This window comes from Perognathus longimembris, chromosome 5 (genome assembly GCF_023159225.1).
Source record: "Perognathus longimembris pacificus isolate PPM17 chromosome 5, ASM2315922v1, whole genome shotgun sequence".
NCBI classification, from domain to species: Eukaryota; Metazoa; Chordata; class Mammalia; order Rodentia; family Heteromyidae; genus Perognathus; species Perognathus longimembris.
Genome location: NC_063165.1, coordinates 40,252,740 through 40,276,660, shown reverse-complemented (window position 1 = coordinate 40,276,660; position 23,921 = coordinate 40,252,740). Strand labels below are relative to the sequence as shown.

The window sequence follows — 23,921 nt, the reverse complement described above, 5'->3', positions numbered from 1 at the left end:
AATTCTAAGAATGGCAGGATATAGAAAATATTGGGTGGGTCTGCAATATACAATGTCCTTGTGGCCTTATTCTACAGGTGTTCAGGACCCTGAAACCTGTTTTTAATGAGTAATGATAAATGGGCCAAAACCAGTTTGCCCATATCTCATATGACTGTACCCAGTGATTCAGTACAATTTTCCTCTTTTGACCTGCTGTAGAGAATCCAAGGGATTTACCTATGACTAAGATAATAAATGCAGTCAGAATTACTTGCCTCTATGACAGTGGAATGAGTGGAAATAAGTAGGAAATAGAACTGAGATTCCAATGAAAAGAATTAGTCTTTGCCATGTTACTGTTAGTTGCCGGTGAGTAAAAAAAACAGAAATTCTGGGCTTGAGAGGCAAGTACCATCTTGATACAGTGCTACCTTGCTGGATGAGGATGGGTCATGGGTGACAAAGCCAAAATTTTGTGTTCAGAAATTCTGACCTGGTGCTGATATTGTTTGATCGTGTTACCTTGAATAAAGATGAGACTATGGAATTATAGATACATATGCTTGCACTGGAGGTCACTTAATAGCTGTAATTCTACCCAGCTTACTCTCACCCCTCCCTACCCCGCTTAGCCTTTGTAGTAGCAAAGTAATGGTGTCCCACAATGTTCACATCTTAATTCTAGGATTTTGCTCATGTGATTACATTAAGGATCCAGAGGTAGAGAGATTATCAATGATATACTTAGAACCAATGTAATCACAAGGGTCTTTATGAAAAGAAAGAGGGAGGCTGAAGAGTTAGATTAATTTAACTTGAGAAAGAACTAAGTGAACATGTGTGGTTCTAAAGATAGAATGGAACATAAGGCAAGAAATGTGGGAAGTCTCTAGAAACTAGATAAAGAGAATAGGATTCTCTCCTAGACCTCCAGAAAGGATGTAGTCAGTGAGGATTGAGGATTAAGTCTGGTGAGGCCTATGTTTTATTTTTAACCTTCAGAACTATAGCAAAACAAATTTATATTATTGTAAGAAGCTAAGTTTGGGTTGATTTGTTAAATAAACCACAGCATAGTGATCTGCCATTTATGATGTTTCCTCCTGAGATAAGCCATGTTGAAAACTTTTATAAATCCACTATTTTCCAGTTTAAATATTACAAAGTTGATTTCTCTTCTAGGAGAATGAATCTGTTTAAATTTCAGTTTAGTGGCATGAATATGAATCTTCTGATCAAATATATGACAGCTCCAAACACAGGGACTGGAAATAGATACTAGATTAGGTAAAGGATAAAAGCAAAAATGCAAGAGCACCAAAGAACTTTGGAGGATTGATAACCTGAAAGATTTTCTCATCCTGGTGTTTTCATTCATTTGTCTTATAAACGACATGAATGCTACTCTTAAAACACAAAGGAATGAGTGTCTCTCTTAACTTATGGGTAGTAGACTGGATTGCCTTGAGATGTTTTCACCACAGACTGAAACTCAAAATCTGGGTCACTTAACACCAGGATGGGCTAAAGGTGTAACAAATTGCTAAGAGAGTGATAAAGAGCAGCTCTAGGTAAGAATGCCCAAGCGTTAAGGATTCTTAACCAAGAAGTTTGTGATCAAGTCAGGCGTTGGGGGTATGATGAACTACGTTTGTATCACACATTAAAATTGTAAAATGATAAACATTTTTGAGATGGGATTCCTTGAAGAGTGCAAGATTTTTGCCTGGCAATTCTAACTTGAGCAATTCACCAAACGTTTCTTATTGTTTCTTCTCATATGAAACTTCACATTTCTTCCTGGAACCATTCAGATACCAGGAAAGGGGAGGGGTAGAGGCTGTTACTCATGCAACCTTTATCTAGAAAGCATGCGCACAGTTATTTATCAAATGATTCTGCCTGTTTTAGGAACAAATGATCTTTAACTTGTCCTTTCAACTAATAACTAATTTTGCCATTACGTATTATTTGTTCAACACCGTGTGGCTTGGCATTGTACTGATAAACTCAAAATGAAAAAAAAATAAATAAATGCTATAGTCTCAACCAGGAAATAGTGTTCCACTAACATTGTCATTAATCTATTGCCAAGAGCTCATTCATAGGTCAGGTAAGTATGAAGTAAAGGAAATCAAGAGAAAGGTCATATGAGTGAAAAAAAAATACAACTCTACATGCAGTAATTAGTAATGAGAGAAAAAGTGAAGTTTAGAATATTCAGTCATTGTAAACAATGTTTCTACTGTTTTGCAAATAAATCTGGAGTCAAGCAAATCAAAGAGAACAGCTATAAAGAGCTTTAAAAAGTAGGTGACTGTTTATAATGATCAAACCTAAATGAAATTTCTTTTATTGTTTCTAAGAAACATGTAATTATTAGTGGGCTGCCTAGTAAAATATAGAGGATTATTTGCAACCTCAAATTTAAATTCACCTATCCTATACAAGTGTGAATTTATGACATCACTCAGTTTTCAAACAAAGAAGTATTATGAGGTAGTGGAAATTTTCCCCAGGAAATTTTAATTCTGTTTTGCTTTCTATTTTGGTATAGAAGTACGAGGTTCATGAAAGACAAAAGCATATTCTCTTTAAGCTTATTAGTCTTTTTAGAGGTAGTCCTTAGGGAAATAACTGTGATGCTCATACCAGGAATGATCATACAAAAGGGCTATTAACTCATCATACCTTCATCTGAAGGGCATCTTTACAGCTGAAGAGAGAGAAGATGATACTACTCTCTCAATGTACAGAATCCCAAGGAAAATGCAAAGACACCATTAGGCATTAGATATCATTGCTCTATGCAGAAACTATAAATTTGCTTATACATTCATGGGAAGTGAGTAGGAGGTTCATTCTGAACTTAATATTTTGCATAAAAAGTCCAAATAAATTTTGGTTTGGTTGTCAGAGTTTTATCTTACTTAACAGAATTTTCTTCTAGGCAACTTCACAAGGATGATTTTTTGCTTACATTTAACAAACTTAATCCCATATTCATCTTTCTCTTTTTCTTTACCTAAGTACAGACTCTTAATTCATTCTCTCTCACTCCCTCCCCCCACTACCACTCAGTATCATGTACTTCCTCATTTATGTTCACATTAACATTTTCAAGTCACTGAGTCCAGAACTCTGGAGTCTGTTTTACCTGATCATGTCTCATAGCCCATTCAAAACTTTTATCTTCAAAAGGAGATGGAGAAAAGAAATAAAGGAAAATGGAAGATAATATATAGGAATATGCCTCATCCTCACAAATTAACTGTTAGAATCCTTACTAGGAGAAATAAAAGTCTTTGAATTTTCTTTCCTTTCTGTATAATTTAAGGTTTGGTCTTAATGAATCAGGTTTACCTTTGATCTGAACATGAAAAAAATCCAGCATAAAGGACACTCCATTTTGTTAGATGTAAGTACATAGAATCATATTCTTTGGCTGCTAAGTGCTTGAAATCACTCAAAAATCAGCTCATTGAAAATATGTCACTTTATATTCAGAGAAAGTGATTGAATCTGCCATATGTCAGGAAGACATCAGCAGCAAATGGCAATCCTAGTCCTAACAAGGCTCAACACAAGCTGTAGTGTTTATTTTGTAATGAGGCAAAGTTGAAGCACAGAGATAAATTTGTTCTTTTCGCTCAAGAATAAGATAAAGCACGGAAGCATTACATTTTCCAACAAATCCATGGCTTGCTTACTGGACAGAGGGATAATGCTTTTCAAATATCCCTGCTTAGTGGAATTTACTTTGGGATTGAACAGATTGTATTATAATACTCTTGTTGAAGAAGGACTTTCAACTGTATTTGAAAACTTTGGGCTTTTCTGCTTGTACTTTCTAAAGGACCAGTACAACAAGCACAGAATAAAATGAATGCAACTGATAACAATAGTTCCTTTCATGTAAGAACTTTAGGTCATCAGTAATAAACGAAAGGGCATTTTGGGAGAGGTCAGGAGACCAAGCGTTTATTCACGAGAAGCTATGAGACCTTAGGGAAGAAAGCTGATTTTCTTCTCTGGGCCTCAATTCTGGACTTGGAAAAGTAAAATGTTTGGGTAAAGTGTAACCAAAGACACTTTGCCCTTGACATTCTGTGAAGTGCTGATGCATTTTATGAGCTAAATTTCTCTACAATAAGCGCATCTAATCTTTTATGTCACAGAACAAATTTCTTTATCTACTTTTGCAAAGTCCATTACATCGAAGATTTACGTCTTTTATAAATTCACAAATCCTGTGTTTACCAATGATCATGCAAAATAAAGCCATCAAATGACTTAAAACATCAAAAATATAGTCTATGAGATATAAAACAAAAAAAATAGTATTTGAGGGAAACTTATAATCAAAATCTAAAACAAGACTCAAAACCAACAAGGTTTTCACCTGACACTGGTTTTCAGTGATCTAAGAAGAACAACTCCTCTATTACGTCTTCACCCTAGGAAATTCCCATTTTACATATCATAAACTACAGCTTTGTACCCAGTTTAATCATTTGTTGTCTTCAGAAACCAAAGAGATTTAATAGCTTACTTCTATTGTTCTATGGCATCTATTGGTTGATAATGCTTCACAATGTCTTGCTTGGACTTTATAGAAGAATAAGTATTGGAAAAATCTACTTTGAAATCTATCAATCTACTTTCATCCATCCATCCATTCATTCATGTAATAAATTAACATTTATTGAGCACTGGGCATTTATAGGATGCTGTGATAGATGTTGTGGGGGGATAAAGAGAAATTTACAGCCTAGAAGGGCAGAATGACATGACACAATGACTATTAAGTGTGGATCACCTGTATGTTGCCGATAGTGTTTGAGACATCATGGGAGAGTAACATAGGAAGTACTATTTAATGAGTGATCATATTGGACAATCTCACAGTCTCTTAAATGGGCATCTGGCTTGTGGAATGCTGTAAAAAGAGAAAAGATTGTCCTTATTAACAAGTAGAGAGGATCCTGCATGGGTGCCAGATTTCTTTCTTTGGTATGGCCATCAAATGTTTCCATTGTGATCCAATAGACATTTCCCTTATTTTCTTTCATGAAGCATTACCCTCGACTTATTAGCATTAAGTTGTCTTTGCAAACAAAAAGGAGAAATGTCCAATTGCATGAAAATACCCCTGAAGCACTTTAAAATGGTATCAACATTTATATGTTTTGGAAACAACAGAAAAAACATTGCTAAGATCACCCTCTTTATTTTCTATTTTTTGGATTACCCCCAAATTAATAGTAAAGCATATTTTATTTGTTTCATTCTCTGTATTCCCTGCAATAACTCACCTCGGTCCTGATTCCGGTGACGTTTCCAGTATAGTAAGATTGAGATTAAGACCAGAAGAATTACCAGGGATACAATGCTTAATAACAGCGGAACTGAAAACCAAAAGCCTGTGGGTATTGAAGGGAGAAAAAGGAAAATGGAGTTACCAGAAGCTGTTGAAGCAAAATATGATAAAACACCAGTTATGTTGAATTTTACTAGAGTTGAGCACTCAGTTAAAAATTATCCTTAAATATATGCCTACAGGAAGTCTACATTTGTGACTTCATAGGTTCATAATGACAATTTTATAATATTAGTAATATTTAACGTGTTTCATGCAATTACTACATGAGCTCTTTCTACATGCTCATTAAGTTTCCAAAACTTTTAGAAGTTGGGTATTATTATGATTTACTATTGGCATTATTCACCAATTATTTTGTTTTACACATTCACGGCTCAGAAAACTGTAAGCTTGAAATCAGGGTAGTTAATATTAGAATCAAGGCTTAGTCAAAAGTTTGGCCTTCAATGCACATGCTCTTTGTCCATGGAAGTAATATATTACCTTGAACAAGTTTTGAAATATACTAAGTAATCTACAGGGGAAAAAAAATGAAATTCACGATCTCAATCCTGAAAATAATGCCATTTTAATGTCTTCCTAGCACTGCTTCTAATCTACGTGGTCCTTATTAAATCTCTTTCCAGGAGTCAATAAATCCAACTTTGTAACAGAGACATAAGGAAAAGCTCCTTGATTTGAAAGTCTCCAGCATCTTTGACAGAATGAAATTTGCCATATATAATATAACCAAGAAACTTAAGACAGGATTTGCCTAAATTTTGTAGTTCCAGAACTTCACATATTGTCTTAAGCATGAAAATTGTTTAGTAAATATTCACAGAATAAAAAGTTACAGTAAAGCCACCAACATGACCATTATTTACCACAACAAAAGTTTTATGGAATCAGACCAGATTCCCCTCAGTAGACGAATGGATTAAGAAAATGTGGTATACATACACAATGGAATTTTACTCGTCCATTAGAAAAAATGATAACATATCATTTGCAAAGAAATGGCAAAAATTATGTTAAGTGAAATAGTTAGAGCCTGCGAGACAAAGGTTGCATGTTTTCTCTCATATGTGGAAGCTAGAATTAGGTTATAAACATGTAAGTAAATATGTTGAGTGGTATGCAAATGTATAGAAATGTAACAACTGTATTTGTTCTCAGAGAAGAGCACAGTGTAATTCCCTAGAATGGCAAATCAGCATTCAACAAAATATACACCAAGAAATGGGTACTTGAAAGGGGTGGGGCAAGGTTAGAGGTAGATGAATGAGGAGAAGAAAGTCAAAAATTCAATGTATGTCCTACAAAACTAAAGATGAGAGGGTAGGGGTAGGAGGGAAGGGGTGGGAGAGAATGTTGAGAGGGGTGACATTGATCAAGACACATTATATTCATAAACTGCTTTATTGAATGGCAACTCCTTTGAACAACTACTTAAAGATAATTTTTAAAAGAGTAAACATTATACCAATGACATCCGACATATTATGTAATTTGGGGAGATAAGTTCCTTTCTGGGTTCTCCCACCACCACCACTATCATCCCACCAGGGGAATTTCCTGTGCCTTGACTGACTCTGAGCATGCTCAGATACAACACTGTAAGCTTTTGTGAGCAAATTCCCCTAGATCACCAGTTGCTGATCAGTCTGGGTTTTCCAGGACCCCAGAAATGTCTCTGCTTTCCTGATTTTAATAGTTCAAAATATCCTCTAAAAAGAGCAGAAATATCTTAGGAGCCTTGTTACGGGGTGTTTCATCCAGGCTTCGTGCTTCAAAACACATACTAAAAAAACTAGCCGACATCATTACAACTTCCTATCTCTAAAATCAGTGCAGCCTCATGCAGAGTTCTCCTATCTTTTCTATGGGGTATAGAGATTGTAATTTTGAAGGGAACAAAAAAAAAAAGCAGCTGGTCTTGAGAACCTTTTGGATGGGTCCTTTTCCCAGTGTAGGCTATACAAAGATTTCATCACAGACATTTCATTGTCTAGGAAACAATGCCGATGGAGGTGTTGCCCATCCTTTCTCTTCCAATGTTCTCATGCATACCACTGCTTTCTTACTGGAGCATTTAAAATGAAAATTTTAATTGCCCACTTTGAGTTTGGGGGTGAAATTTTCCTTTTTGTGATGGGGTTTTGCTATGTAGTTCAGATTGTTGTCAATTTCTATTCTTCCTGTCTCTATCTCCTGAATGCTGGGATGACAGGTAGGTGTGTGCCATGACAATTGGCCAAGACACTTTTCTATTATTTTCTACTGAACTATAAATTTTCTAAGTGCAGGTACTGATTTTTGTTCACAGGTTGTTGTTATTGTTGTTGTTGTTGTGTGTATGTTTAATTCAAACATGTTTTCAGAGTACACTGTATACATGTCAGTCACTTAGCTGATCAACTATTTTAATATTACAGTGCTTGTGTTCAAGGAATTTTTATTGTACTTAATAATGATTCCAAGACACAAATACGAAAATTATGGTTTTTTTAATTAATATTTGCCATCCTCTTATTATGTCACATTTAGAAAGGTAACTTTATTATAGGTATGCATGTATGTTTGTATGAAGAGAGCTCCAGGTATACACTGAGGATCTTGGAATGTATCATTTGTGGATAAGGGGAAACCACTATAAAACTTGTTTTATTTGTTATCTCAACTCTGTTTCTCTGCATATTACTCCTTTCCCTTTCCCCGACCCCTGTAATTATTGCCTTTTGCAAAGAGCCTAAAAGTCTCTAAAGGATATTACCACCACCTAGGTGAGCATACACAGATAACAGCCATAGTCATTTTGGCTACCATCTCTTACCTTTGTTCAGTGTTTCCTTGTAGTCAGTCAAAGTCCCCAGGTGCAACACCTGGCAGATGACCTCCTTGCCCACCTGATTCTTGGGGTCCTTGACCCGTAGGATGCTGGTGACAGATGTGGTCCCATTTGGATGTGACACACTCTCAGTACTATTGTCAATCCCTGACACAGGGACCTTCCAGGCAAGCACAGGGGCTGGGCGGGCAGTGGCAGAGCAAGTGATATTTAGGTGGTCTTCAAAGAAATTGTAGTGAAGGGAAACTATGGGCTGTACTGGGACAAAAAAAGATATGACCTGCCATCAGTTAAGCACCTAATCTGCATTATGCATTCACCTTACAGAGATGAGAGAAGCCTTATAGAAAATCAGTGGGCTCTAGACAGATAAGGTAGTACATCCCCCCTCTCACTAGGGCCTTCCTTGTTCTTCCTGTGTCTCATTTTCCAGCAGGATGGAGAGCAACCTGGTCCAAATATCTAGTGAGACAGGCCCTGTCTGTAATTTATCCTGAGCAAAACTGGGGGTATTGACAGACATATTGAGAGATTAGATGACCAGATTCTCTCCCTAGTGGTCCAAACCTATTTATTCTGTCCTCTGTCCAAGCAATGCAACATCTTTTCTTTATTTGGGGGCATTTCTTTGAAATAGCTCAATAGCAACCAGCAAGCAACTCCTCAATAATGTAGCCTGACTCTCCTAGAAGTAGCAGAGCGAGTCCAAGATAGAGAACCCATATAGGAGCTATGAAGGACTTGCCTCTCCCCTCTTGAGCCATTCTTTCTATATATCCAAAGGTGGAATTTGAAGGATTGACACCCCTCCCCCCACCCAGTCTTGTTTTTCCACATGCATACAAATACTAGGCAAGCCAGCAAAGTAAGTGCAGACTACCTGATGTTGGCAGGGCAATCTATCTAAACCTGGCTGTAAACATTCCATCCTACGCCCAACTGAAAAGTGCCCCCCCACCCCCTAATGGGTTTTTCATTAACCTCTGCCTCCTTACTCAGACCTCATAAAAATCCAACTCCTGTCCCAGCTTTTTGCATAGTCTCCCAGCCCGCAGGAAGGCTGTGCCCCTTGTTGCTCTATCTCAATAAACACTCTTCATATGTGGCAGATGAAATCAGGAAGATGGAGTTTCCTTCCTTTCTCCATTTTCCTAACAGACTACATCTTGGTAACTGGCATTTTCTCCTTAAACTAGACCATTGAAGGAGATACAAAGAAGAGATTCAGGAAATGCTACTTGGAAGAGCTGTACAGCATGTGACCTAGAAAGTCATACCCCATAGCAAGTAAAAATTAATGAAAGACAAAAAGTCTTTGGGGATTTCCTAATAGAGTTAGGGGTAAATAATGATCTGTGAGTAAAAGACATGAATTTTCAGTCCTGCTGTATGTTGCTCCTGTTCCTGTCCGTTGGTTTGATTTCCGCTGGAAAGCAGTTTCTCTGCCAACAGGGCAGATTTTTTTTTTCTGTGTTTGGCTTTGAGGCTCATGAGATAATTAACGGGCTATGGCAAAGGAACCCTGGTATGTACTTTCAGATTTGAGAAGTGGGTGGATCGTGTGGCTTTAGAATGCACTGCTGCACAACTGAGGCTCCAACCCAGTAGCTTCCCAGAATTTAAATATTAGAAAAGACTGGTGGAAGAGAGTTAAGAGCAAGGAAAGATGAGTATGAGTAAATGTGGTCAGATCAGCAACCAATTTGTTCTTACAGTTTCAAAGAATGGCATAAATGGAAGGTACAGTGTGGTTTTCACACACACACATACATACACACACACACACACACAGCACAGAAGATTTTAAGTACAGAGAGAGTAGGAGAAGGAAGAAAGAAAAGAACAAGAGGAAAATATGACATAAGGAAAAAAAAGAATGAGATAGGAAGAAGATGAAGCAAGTGGAAAGGAATGAAAAGAGAGACACTGACATGGAAAGGAAAAAGTGAAAATGAACATGAAGGCTTGACATGAGATTCTTTTTTTTTCTTTCTTTGTCAGTTGTGGGGCTTGAAGTCTGGGCCTGGGTGCTGTCCCTGAGCTCTTCAGCTCAAGGCTAGCACTCTACCACTTTGAGTCACAGAGTCACTTCTGATTTTCTAGTGGTTATTTGGAGATAAGAGTCTCACAGGGACTTTCCTGCCCAGGTTGGCTTTGAAATGTGATCCTCAGATCTCAGCCTCCTGAGTAGCTAGGATTACAGGCATGAGCCACCAGTGCCCAGCTTGAGATTCTACAGAGCAGTCTCTTGTAATTGGTAAAAACAAGTAAGATTGCTCCCTTGCTCTCTCATCTCCTGAATCTCTGTTTCTCTTATAGCCAATATTTGCACATGTTCAACATTCCACTTTAATGTTTCTAATGATCTTAAATTGGTCTTCTCTCTCCTGAAACCTTCATCAAGTATGCCATACTTTAACTTTATTCTTAGTTCTGCTTCCCGATTTTTCATCTCAGCTAAGAGTCAATAAATAGGAAAGGACTCACCTCAAACTATGACTATCATAGTCTCATAAAATGCTTGTTATTCAATTACATCTCTAGTTAGCATCATTGCAATATGAAGAGCCACCATCATATGAGTTCTTGGCAATCTTGAAATAGCTACCTTGAAGTAGAATAAGAAGGACCACCCCAACCAGCTCGAGTTTACCTATCTCAGTCTTAAGATTTAACCTTGAAGGTAGTTAAGGTGTAAAGAGTTTAGAGATGATCATTTGTTTGAATCTCCAATTCAAAGAATGAGAGACACTTTTAGGGTCATGTGATTGCTAATGGCAAAGCCAGGTCTAAATCAAAACACTACTTATGGTAAATTCTTTATCCTTACCATTTTCCTCAAATTTGTTGACAGTGAGACCCCCATTAAAAAAAGACAGTTCCATCTCCAAGAACTTGATGGAGATTCATGAATTCTTCCCACCAAACTATTAAAAAGCAGTTACAAAAAGCATGACAGGCTAAGTGCCTTTCAGTGAAGGTTTCTGACTAGGAAACTGAAAAACGAATCACTACAACAATGTTCCCCACATTCTTGGAAACAGTGAGAGATTCTCACCATAGACTGTGAGGCAGGCTGTTCCTGAGATCTTTCCAGAACCGAAGATGTTGAAGAGACACATGTAACACCCCTCATCATCCAGAGTTGTGTTCCAAAAGGTGATCGTTGTGTTCCGCAGTCCCAGCTCAGTGATGTTGACCCTGCCCTTATAAGCGGGCTGGACCACAACCCCACGGCTCTCGCTGTAAGTGATCATGTTTTCTGGGCTTACAGCCTTCTTTTTCTGCCATGTCACAAGCAAGGCTTCCTGGGAAGTTGGCAGAGAACATCTTAAGGACGCCGGTGTGAAAAGCTGCTCTCTTTCATCCTGGGTTATCACTTGCACTATGGAATCATGAAAGAATACTTTTATTTTCAAACTTTAATACATATATGCACACACATATGTACATTGTCCTGATAACAAATACAATGTATGTTGAAAATCAAAGAGAAAAAAAGGTAGAGAAGAATACAAGGTTGGTAGAGCAATATATGTATGCTCAAGCTTTAAAGGTAGGGTAGCAGAGTATAATAAAAGGAAAGAAAATTCTTTGTGTCTAGAAATTGTCAAGAATCCTTGTAAAGTAGAAAATAAGTAGAATGAGATTAAAGATGAAAAGTGGCAGTTAGGAGGGAAGGACCAGCAAGTATTCTTAGGCTTGGAGAGGAAAAATCCATGAGTAAGGTGGGGCCAAACCACAGCAGAGTGATTCATTTAAGCAGAATAGCTCTCTTTCTCTCCCTCTCAACATGCTCCTATATACACATTACCCTCTTCCCCCCACTACAAAGAAGGTAACAGCACAGAGGCACCTGCCTGGAGAAAGCAGTAGTGAGTGGAGACCAATGCTTTGGGAGTTTTAAAGGACTTGCAGGAACTTGAAGCTTGACACCCAAAGGAAACTGTATGCATGGCCCACTGACATTGAATTCTGCACCATAATTTCTTCTCCTCTTCAGTATTGGCTATTTATACTATGATAGACAATTTAATAGGAAAGTCTATGGACTAACAAACAGCCAAATATTTGAATGATCTGATGTAGTAAAAAGAAGAGCAGTAAACACTGCACACCTACAGACTCAAATCATGAAGATACCATCAATCAACAGAGTAACAATGCAATGTCTGAAGTGAAGAAAGAAGACACTACAGTATAAAGTAAAAATTAGAGATGTGGAAAGTGAGAAATACAAAACAAAAAGTACAAAATACAAGTTGGTCATCAGAATGATCATCTTGGCAAGGTAGATCCCACAAAAGAGTAATTTAGTGTTCAGGAAGGCTGGACCAATTGCATTTTCCCAGAAGGGAGCAGAAATAGGTGAAAACATGAAAGATATTAAAGAAAAACTCAATGAGTAGATTTAAACATTTTTACATTAGCCTATTAGTATGTCTCAAAGGAGACAGAAAGAAGAATGGGAGACAAAGGACTGTGAGAAAAAGTTATTTTTTGAAACAAGAATAGGTACAGTCTAAAGTAAGATATCTTCATAATGAATCCTTGCACACCTAATAACCTGACATATGTAAAACCTAGCAGAATTGCAAATAAGAGCCTACAATACCTCCACAATCATCACAAGACAGCTTTCAATACATTACTCAGAAGCTTTGGGTCCATATAATTTTAAAAGTCATCAAAGCAAAAAATGTGAATACAATAATACAGAAAATTTGAAGGATATATATAATTTAAATGTGTAACATTGTATATACTATGCATTTATAAGTATGTTTCTATTACATACATGTAAATTATATTTAAAAAGAAAAGTGCAGGCTTTTCCAGACATACATATAATTCTCAAATTGAACTTGAATTTTGGCTACTAAAATTTGCTACTCTAGGACCGTGGACACTTTCCATGATACAATAAGACCACAAATTTGGTACTTTGGGTATGTTAGCAACATCAGAAAGCACAGTCTGCCACATTATTATAATTGTCAGTTTGGGAAGTATGTGTTAAAAAAATCTGTGAGAATAGGTATCCCATTCTTAAAAGAACAAATTTAACCTCAATTATACTTACTAGAAAATAAGATTGAAAAATGAATAAAAATGTTTGCTTCCAAACCCCTACTCCTAAAAAAAGGTTAAATTAAAATGGGAAGAAATTAATGAATACGACAAACACGATAAAGGAAGGACACACAAAATGTAGACTTGACAGAAAGCATCAGAATTTATTGCTTAAGCTAAATGAAATAGAGAAGATATTGGCAAGTCTGAGTAGAAAAGAGAAGGCTGCACAAACGACTGCCTGACTCCTGAGATGAAAAGCAAGGCACGGCAGCACAGTCTGGACTCCCTGAGGGTTGTGGGGGACTGTGATTTGCTGATGGACATTCTTAGGAGGAAAGTAAAATTCTAGGATGCAACACCTGTTGGGTTGCAATTTTCTCAAAGACTGTTGAGGTTTCCTAGAGAGGAGACTTGAAGAAAGTGTTTTTAGAATCCAGAGTAGATGGAAACAAGGCTTCAGTTCTTGGGTGATCTTTGTTCTTTGTGTTCTCAATTAAGGAAGACATCATTCAGTGGAAAATTTACAATTCCTTCCTGCTGATGTGGAATCCTCCTAGATTCCTCCAGCCAGCTAGCCTATCTGGTGACGGATTCATCAAACCAGAGTTGTTGACAGGTATGAAGTCTGGCTATGCTTCATCAGCATTCTCTCTCTATGCCCAGGGTGATGGTAAGCAACACCACCCTGAAAGTGATTAAAAGAGGGGTGATAGCAGATAGGAGGGGTGACCCAGGGAAAAGGGAAGATGAACAGATGGCACGGGGCACATTCTTTACACACAGATGGGCCTCTAATTTCCACAAAAAGTAGACAAAATCAACTTTAAGCCTTCCTAACTCTTTACAAATTCATATAGTGACTTTAAGAAAAAGATTTTCAGTTCAACAGGTGAAGAGATTTGAAGATTTTCTTTCTTCCATCTGGCTCATCTACAGACACAGTTTCTAAGTATCAAATTGTTCTTTGACATTGAAAATGAAAATGTGGCTAACTGGAAAGAACCATCGCCTCTCTTCCCAGAAAATGCCATGCTTCAGTAATTCACACAGACAAATGGAACTAGCACAGCATAGACATTAGAGGCTCAAGTTTCCCACCCCAGCCACAGCATTTGCTGGACTCCTGAAAGGGGAATTGAGCATCTTTACCTTGTGCTGTGCACAGCACCACAGCTGCCATCCCCCAAATCAGGCTGTAGGCGGACACATGACAGAAGGGTCTCCTGAATACCTGAAGGCAGAAAGCAAAGTACAAAAATGGGGGGTTGCGTTTGGAGAAAGACAAGGAAGCTTCATTCTAATCCTTATTCAAGGAAGCCTGTAGTTTTGGCACACTCGCGTGCGTGTGTGTGTGTGGTGCGTGTGTGTGTGTGTCTGTGTGTGTGTCTGTGTTGGTTACCAGGCTTTCTACTCAGGCCTCTCAGTCTCCATACAGCTTGCTTGCTTACAGCTGATGAGCTACCCCCTGAGCCCACACCTCCAGTCCAGCATTTTGCTGGTTAATTGGAAAGGACTCTTTCAGAAGCCTGGGTTGACTTTCAACCCCAAATTCTCTGATATCAACTTCTTGAGTAACTAGGGTTACAGGCATGAGCCACTGATGTCTGGCTAGTTAAGTTTTAAGCTCATCCAGAGAAGTTTGGTTTTGTGGAAACAGAACCACGGCTAAAAATAGAAGAAATAACAGAGTGCTCAGGTTGTGGGGAGGAAAAAGCCACGGTGTGGTTCTTCCATGATAGCAACTGGCCCTAACAATGTGGAGCCCACTTCCAGAGCCAGCCATGTCAAGAGTAAGTTCTCAAAGACAGAGGATCCCAAAAAACAAACCACTTTCAGTAAATGCATAGTAAACACAGCAGCCATTTCCCAAACAGCTTAGTCTGTTAATCTTAAGAATATGAAATTTAAGGAAAAGGCTCTCTTCATAGACACATGAATGCCTTGAGTTTTATTGAGTAGAATCGTCTATAAATTTCATTTAAATTATACTTTAAGAAAAAAAAAAGCAGTGGCTTTAAATTTGATTCCTCCCCTCCCAACCCCCTCACTGCTTTATTTTTATGTCTGGGCAGAAATTCTTGGCCTTCTTAGAAGCCATGTTGCTAGAAAGGAAATGCTATTCTGGGCACGGTTATATTATAAAATGAGAAAGCAGGATGTGGAGATGAATTTCCCCTGCAGTTGCTTTATGGAGCTCTTCCCTTTATAGAACCTACATGGATGTCCAACCTAAGGCAGACAAGCAAGAAATGTAATTGTTCCGCATATTATATTAATATTCTTTCTAAATAGAAATATTATGAGACTATTAGGATGAGCCATTTCATCCAGTAGTTCATATAAATCTGGAAACAAGGGACTACCATTATCATCATTTCCAACATGATGATATATATTGAGCAAATATTAGTTGAACGGAGGGAAGTGTTCACTGTGACATTTCCATAATATAATCAACATCACCACTCGATCTCTCTCTTCATCCCCTCTTCTTTAAAAGAAAACAATCAGGTGTCACTGTCCTATTTTCATACATGCATATACAGTACTTTTGACTATATTCACCCTCATTCACCTTCTCAGATGCTTCTCCAACCTCCCCCAGTTGTCTCCCCACACACACACAGCAGAACTTGTTTTACTGTCCTATCATTAATTCTCATTTTAAGCATATATTAATTGAACAAAGGGGTTTTCCACATTCATACATAATTCAGTCAGATTAACCTCTTCTCCCCACCATTCCAGCTCCCCACTGTTCTATAGTTTTCAATGAGTTTCCTTATGGTATCTTCATACATAGACACATCTGTTTATTTCTATATTGTTTTCTATAATAAAGGTAGGTATGAAGCATAAGTTTTCTCAGTATTGTTCTTTAACTGAACTCTACTTTAATGCAGTGCTGCCATTCAATCTGAGGTAGAAAGTTAATGCAATCAGTGTTGCATTCTTTCTGTCAGTTCAGCCTCCTACCACCCCAGCACTCCCAGTGTGGCCATCTCTGGCACTGCTGGGGCTTACAGACCCTGAGCTGTGGGGCTGTGCTGCTACCTACAACCATCTATCTAACTGGTGCTTGCTAAGATCCTTGTGTTCTCCCCACCCCAATCACCACATCCATTGATTTGTGCAAGTCTTCTTTACAGAGCTGGTATTCTGTGATCTTCTATGCCATCCTAGTGGGTTCTGCCTGTTCTGGATGAAGGGAAACCATACAAGGCCTAAAAGTGCATTTCTGTTTTTCTCTGTCATGGTGAATGGAGAACAGGCATGTCACTTCCCACCATGGCCCCAAGGGGAGCAAGGCACAGCTATTTTCTTTTCTCAGATCTCATTACCTACTTGCAGGTTCTGTTTTCCAAATCTCCTATTGCCTGGGGCTGGGCACCTGGCTTCCTGTTCAGGATAAGAGCAAGTTTCTGACCCAAGATACCTGTTAGTCCTTTTCCCAGACTGGAGTAATTTTTTTTTTTTTTTTTTTTTTTTTTTGCCAGTCCTGGGCCTTGGACTCAGGGCCTGAGCGCTGTCTCTGGCTTCTTTTTGCTCAAGGCTAGCACTCTACCACTTGAGCCACAGAGCCACTTTACAACTAGGCCATATTCCCAGCCCTGGAGTGCTCTTATCTCTCTTTACTCTGTATTCCTCTAGTCAACTCTGTCGAGCATGAACTTTTATCCTGGTTGTTTAGCATCTAGGATTCCCAAACTCTTATGCTTAGGCTCTTACTATTGTACAGCTCTGGCTCCCCAAACCTGTTTCTTGCTTTGCTGTGGTGTATTCCTCCCCTAATATCGTGAGTACACGACTATTTTATCTGAAAGGCCTAGGGATAAAATAAATTACTGCAATTAAAAAACTAATAATATTAAAAATATTACTGTAACTTACATGTTTCAGCAGGTGATTAAATCACTAATGATTATACCACTAGCATTTATTGAACACAAGAAATGCCAGATACCATTCCTAGCACTTAAGATAAACCATTTGTCAAATATTTCATACCCCTGCCAAATGTTGACTATAAAACAGAGAAGTTACAAACCACTTTCCCAAGGTCATGCAAAAAGCAAAGACTTAAACCCAAGAAGTCTGGCTTCAGAGTTCATAACTACAATGCCATATGGATAAAAGATGGTTGGTTTTACATTTTAGACACAAAAATACAAAATTAGGTTGTTCTTATTTATGGCCAAATGACTACTGTAATGAGAGATAATAAAATTCTTCCTTACACATTTTCATAGTACAATAGGCTCAATTTACTTCTGAAACTCACATCTGAGAAACATTTGGTGGTGTTTCCACGGAACCATGTAACCTCTGGTGCCACTTGAGTAATTGTGGAAAAGTTCTATCAGACCTAAAGTATTCTCACCTGCTACCACACCACAGCCCTGGACTTCTGTTTCTACCACCTGATACTCAGCACCCCTAAGCTTGCTCTGACTCCATTGTCTGCACCAAATAGCCCACTTCTCTATCCTTCCAGGACATAAGACCACCAGACTATTTTGTACTTTCTTTCATGTTTTCCTTCTACCTCAAATGATCTCAGGATTGGAGTGAAAGAATAAATCTATGAATGAAGCCAAATCTGTCATTACTTTACCCAAAGCAATTTCTCTTCTGGACTTTTATCTCCCAGCAATCAAGTCTAACTGGACTTCCTTCTTCTTTCCTCTGCTCAGATTTTTAATTAGTTATACACTCAGTCCTCCCCAGTGAAGCCTCCATTCGATAACTTTACTGTTATGGGCTTAGCTCACAGCACTGAGTGTTTTGTGCAGTTTTCTTTTTTCCAACTGAACTGCTGCCAATAGGTCCTTTGTTTATTCTATAATCAGTCATCTTTATTGAGTATGTCCCATGTATGTGCTTTGAAGACTGTGGTGAATAAAGTGAAATAATCTCCCACTCTACTGACTGAGTTTACTATCCAATATATGCATATATTTGTATACAAGTAGATTAATTTTCCTTACATTCATTTTTGTACAAATTGTTGTCCTTTATAAAAAACTTCCGGTAGGGGGTTGGGGTTATGGCCTAGTGGTAGAGTGCTTGCCTCCCATACATGAAGCCTTGGGCTCAATTCCACAGCACTGCATATACAGAAAAAGCCACAAGTGGCTCAAGATAGAGTGCTAGCCTTGAGCAAAAAGAAGCCAGGGGCAGCGCCCAGGCCCTGAGGCCAAACCCTAGGACTGGCCAAAAAAAAAAAAAAAAAAAAAAAAAACTTCCTGTGGCCCCTTACTGTTTAGAGAAAATAATTCAAAGCTTTTAGTATCATATTTCCACTCATCTTTCACTACTACATCTCTCAGCCAGCTAGCCTTGCGTATTTCTACGTGTACCACCAAATTTCCTGTGAGTTATCTTCTCCCTGATTTTATTTTAGGTCTCACTTTTCATATGCCTGATTCAGCGTACAGTGATCCTTTCCCTCTGAAGCCACTTTGCACTTGGATCTCTTGGAATTATTAGTGCTCCAAGCAGATTCAAAACTCTTCTTCCATAGTTGAAGGGTCTTACCTTCCTGTGTCCACTTCTCATTGCTTCTTCATTGGTCTCAACACATCCTTCTACTTTCCAACTCAATTGATAACATCATCCTAGCTCCCCACCTCCACCACCACCACCAGCTGAGACACTGCTCCCAAGCTGGCCAACTGCCTAGCACCACCTTTTCCAGATGTCATGCTCCTTCTTTTGTGTCAGTGTAGAAAATCGAATATTGAGTCCTGAGCTTCACATCACGGAAGCTGTGCTCATTCCCTGGGGTTAGGATGTCTGGCTAAGTCTTTGTGTAGAGAGTCTCATCTTTGGTTCTGTGTATTTTTGTTATTACTGCCCACCAAATCCTGATGTTAAGTAGGATTTCATGTCCACTCTTTCCCTGCTCTGATCTATGGCCACAACAAATACAGTAAGGCTATTCCATTCTGAATGTACATGTTCTTATTAGCCTCACTTAGCCTTGGCTCTGCTACTGCAACTCGAAGCTTATTTCTAAATTGTTGGACCATAACCACTTTAATGGCCTTAGTGTCAGAATTGGTGTCAAAGGATAGAAATGTCACAAGAGGGAGTTTCCTTACTTCATTCACAGTAAGCCCTGGTTTTGCCATCTCTTTGAGATGTAGCAACTTCTCTGCTAAAATTCACTTCCTCCAAAATGTTAACTGGGTCTTTCTGAATGCTCTGAAACTTCTCTAGCTTTTCTATGGTCTCATGGCATCCATTCATCCTTTCCCCCTTCCATCCCCATGGGCTTAGGATCTGGCAGAGAGTTTTGAAGATCTGAACATCTTCTATCAGCCATAATAATTTCCTTTTTCTTTCCCTGCCTTGTGGGTATGACCCAATTTTAATGTCCTCCTTCCTTCCTACTATATAAACTCATTACTTCTGGCTCATACATGCCTTGAGAAATAGCTCTGATGTAAAACTTAATGGAGACATAACAAATCAGAGTAGGCCAATCGGTGTAATGTAAGCATTAATCTCATTAGGTAACCTTGGATTTTCCTTTGTAGATAGGGGTGGAAAATATTGATGGTGGTTTTCTCTAGAGGTATTAACTATAAGGAAAGTTTCCCCAATTGCCCTGATTAGGGTCTCTGGTTTGGGATCACAGTTAATAAGCATTGGCACAAGATTGTCTCAGTGTTTCTGGTGCCAATCTATGCCCTGAAAGTGGCAGTGTGTGTGGTTGTGTGTGGGTGTGAGAACTGGATTGTCCCAGTCTGGGTGAGGAACTGACTCTGCCTACTAACACTGCTAACATAGTCTCTGTCACATGGTCTCTGGTAATCTTTCAGAATGGGTGTCCTGGAAAAGACAATGTCTCACATCCCTATGACCCATCTTTAGTGCCACATCATACCCAAGTGCCTTCTTAACTTCAACCAGAGAGGCACAGTCACTTCAACTTTCTGTCTAGACCCCACAGAGTGCCATCATAACCCAACCCTGCTATTCACCTCTGTGGCACTTTTTAAAATTTGTTTTCCTAACATTTCTAAGGCTACGTGAATTAAGCACTCAGTCATTTGAGGGACCCTTAATACAAGTCACCATGTATACAAACTTGATACCCAGGCATGCCATGAGCACATTATACCTACCTTGTGTCCTCTTTTCCTGTCTTCATGAGTGTATTGCCAAGAATAAAGCCATTGCACTTGAAGAAGTCAAAGATGATTCCCTGTCTGAGAAAATATTCATTCTACACAATGCCCACTTTCATTGGCCCCTCTTCTGGTACGGTCATAGGCACATACTCAGGAAGGCTTTAGCTTTGAATTACCTCTGGAGTCACTAGACAATTTTCTCAGTATTACACTTCCCTCATCTTATCTTACTGTGCAGAAAAGTAGGGGAAAACAAACCAGTCCAGTCTTTCCTCAGTCTATGGTGTTAGGATCAACCATTTTGTTTCCTTTTCCTCTATGGAAACCATGGTGACAGATATTGGCTTCCTAAATTCCACACCATTAAAAAAAATTATGCCTTGCACTACATGTGGAAATCTAGGACCTCGCAGTGTCTGTGATGAGGAAATACAAAACTGTCTTCCATAATGAGAAAATCAGTGATTCAGGATAAGAAAAAACCAGACACATTCCAAAGTACAGACAGGATTGGGAGCCCACAATGTTAAAAACACAGAACTAGAAAGGAAATCAGAAGGAATGCTTTTTAAATAACACCGATTTGTTTTTACACAGCTTCCCCTCTCCAGTCCATACAGAATCACTGACAATGCTACCAACGTGAAAACAGCAGGATTTCTGTTTTTCAGGGAGGCAACCTGACTTTACTACGTGATGAGCAGGAGGACAGTCTCTGGCTGTGCTGAGTGAGTGTCTCCTAATACCAATTCTAGAAGGGTGAATTATGAAGGCTAATTACCTTACCTCTGTGGGACTTGGGGAAATCACAGCACTACCCTCATGGTTATAAAGATTGAATGAATTCAGATGGGAGGTTAAAATTTATAGTACTACAAAACGTAAAAAAATATTGTGAGTGCCAGCATGAAATCACATTAGGAAATTCCACCCCTGACCTCATGTGATGGGTTGGAGTCATGAAGCAGAATAGCTAGGTATATTTTATGAAATTTACTGCCAGGCTATGAGCATAAAGCCTATAACATGAAATGGATGTTATGTTTAGACTTAGGGCAACACTGTATACAAATATGTGTATTTGCAAATGCATTTCATTTGATATACATATGTCATTCTATGTATCTGTTCATATATTTTTCATTATGTATATTCAAATATTCTAAAATCCTCCCCCCAAAAGAAAGAAATTTAAGAAAATCTATAATAATCTGGTACCAAGCCTTTTGGATAATGGCTACTCAACCTGTAATGGATGTACAGCTCCCAAATACATCTCGGTACAAATAAGCACTAACCAATGTTGCCTATGACAAGAATTAAACATGTGAAGCATTTAGGATTTAACAAATGCCCAAACCCATTAGGTCTCTAAAAGGATTAGTCAAGACATAAATGGAGAGACAGATCATGAAAACAAAGAAATCCACTTATAATTCTTGCCAGGGAGGGCATGGTTCACAAAGGCCTGGGCTTTACTTGAGAAACATCCACCTGGCAGGTATGCATACCTTTTCCCCTAAACATTTCTAAGTCCAGATCCCTATCCCACTCATATAGCCAACAAGGACGCCCAAACATTAACATTTCTGGCTTTTTCACCATGGGACAGATAGGATAGTCATTTTTTGCAGAAGGCCATGGCCAAGATGAAAAGCAGCCAGCCAGCAGTAAGACACCATTCTCCTTTGTTAAGGAGCAGGCAATGTGCTACTCCTTCTCAGTGAGCGATATATGAACATTTTACCCTCAAGTTTTGAATATATTTGCATTTATGCCTCATTATACCAATGGGATGTATGAGCCCCCGCCACTTCGATTTGGACATGTAAACAGATCCTGAATAAACAAAATGTCGGCGTCTGGATATTCTGGGTTTTAATCTTTGGGTGAAACAGGATCATTGCGCGTTTCAGTATCACGCCTCGCTGGCTGCAGCTTTGCTGAACCCTTCATGGCTACCCAAGGGAGGGACTCAGAGGACGCGGCAGGCAAAAGGCTGAGCATCTCTGAGGGAAGGGACTTGGAATCCGGCATCCCTGCCACAGCTTTCGGGACCCACTACCCAGACAGTCGGTGCCGCTCAGTCCTTTCCTGCCATTTAAATAGGCCAGGCTTTCCTCCCGGAGATCTGCAGCGGTGAGCCACGCCGGGGATCACCCGCGTGCTCTCCCCATCGGGTCTCACTCAGTTCTTCCGGACAGACCGCGACCTTTGGGGGGGAAAAGCGTCTCCCGAGATCTAGGATCCAGGGCGGCTCCGACCCGCCCTTTGAAAGCAAAGGAGGGCGCTGGCATCCACCCCCCTCCCCCGCCCCGGCGGACCCCGCGCTGCGCCACACTCCGGGAGCAGCCTGGCTCGGGTTGCCCGCGCGCCACGCGCGCCCCTGCCCCACCAGCTCCACCTCACTACCAAGCGACCCTCCGCCCCAGCCCCGGGGCCCGCTCACCAGTCCGTCCATCCTGGCTCCCGACCGAGGTGGGGACCCACTGCAGCTGGAGAAGGAGGGGAAAAAAAATACGGGACTGTTTTTCCAAGACCAGGCTGACTACAAGATCTGCCAGGGAAGTGGGGGTGTCGGGCGCACAGCGTCACCTGCCCACCCCAGCAACCAGTAGTGCGGCCGCCCACCCAAGACTCGGAGCAGGCCCCGCCCCCGGCCCGCCCTCACCCTCCCTCCGCCCTAAGAGCACAGATGATGCTCTTTCTCATCCTTGCCGTTCTCTCTACCTTTGCCTTAAAAAAAAAGAAAGAAAGAAAGAAAAAAGAAAAAACTGATCAGAGAAGGTGGTTGGTGAAACTGAGACCATGCCGGGGGGCGGGGAGGGGAGTATACAGATATAGATATAGTTATCACTTTTTCCTGCTACCTGTCTTGAGAACGGAAATAGGGTGGAAGGGGTGGGAGAATGGTTTCACTGTGGTAACACCATGGAGGGAAAAGCATTGCAGTTAAGCCAATGGGCAGAAAAATCAACACACGTGGACTCGTTTGTTGGTTTTAAAATTCAGAATCAAATTACATAGTCTAGCAATCCATTTTCGTGATGCGATCAGGTGTTCTCTTAGTTGAAGCGCTTCCTTCCACCTGCATTCACCGTCAGGGTTCCCTTTTTTTTTTTTTTTTTTTTTTTTCTCAAATCCCAGATTCTTCCGCAATTCTTCTTCTGGAAAACGACAAAGAAACAAATCAATGGAGTGTTCCACTTCCCAAAGCATTTTTTAAAACAGTATTTCACTATTCATATTCCCTGACAAGGTGGCAAAACAACGCTTTTTCTAAGAGAGTCCATAATGCTTTTCCTCCTCCTTTCTTCCCATCTTAGTGAGGAATGATGGACAGGTTGAGTGTTTACAACTCCGCCTCTGTATTTAATATAAGATATATGCTCTTGGAAATTTTGAAGGATCCAATACAATGTTGTTAACTATAAGCACGGGCGATCTCTAGGATCTACTCACCTTAAAAAAAAAACACACAAAATTTTGTATTCTTTGGTAGTAAATACCT

The 23,921-nt window shown here is 39.5% G+C and overlaps 1 protein-coding gene and 1 long non-coding RNA gene across 9 annotated transcripts in view; one reads left to right on the top strand and one right to left on the bottom strand.

Annotated features, from left to right (window-relative positions):
- LOC125351680 (OX-2 membrane glycoprotein-like) overlaps nucleotides 1-23,048 on the bottom strand; it is a 45,873-nt gene extending 22,825 nt beyond the window's left edge. For 3 of the 8 annotated variants that reach the window (XM_048346600.1, XM_048346599.1, XM_048346601.1), the window contains exons 1-5: nucleotides 22,860-23,048; nucleotides 14,421-14,502; nucleotides 11,254-11,580; nucleotides 8,181-8,453; nucleotides 5,298-5,405 (exon numbers count right to left, since the gene is read on the bottom strand). In XM_048346600.1, the coding sequence (XP_048202557.1) occupies nucleotides 5,298-5,405; nucleotides 8,181-8,453; nucleotides 11,254-11,580; nucleotides 14,421-14,502; nucleotides 22,860-22,871 (802 nt within the window). In that variant the 5' untranslated portion in view covers nucleotides 22,872-23,048. Of the gene's footprint in view, nucleotides 1-4,801; nucleotides 4,922-5,297; nucleotides 5,406-8,180; nucleotides 8,454-11,253; nucleotides 11,581-14,420; nucleotides 14,503-22,859 lie in introns of those variants that run through there. The other 5 variants (XM_048346598.1, XM_048346597.1, XM_048346596.1 and 2 more) reach the window with 4 other exon arrangements.
- Nucleotides 1,568-21,432, top strand: LOC125351682. The gene is made up of 3 exons (XR_007210995.1): nucleotides 1,568-3,283; nucleotides 7,674-7,679; nucleotides 21,422-21,432. It is a non-coding gene; the product is annotated as an uncharacterized LOC125351682 (long non-coding RNA).
- Nucleotides 23,049-23,921: the final 873 nt, after the last annotated feature.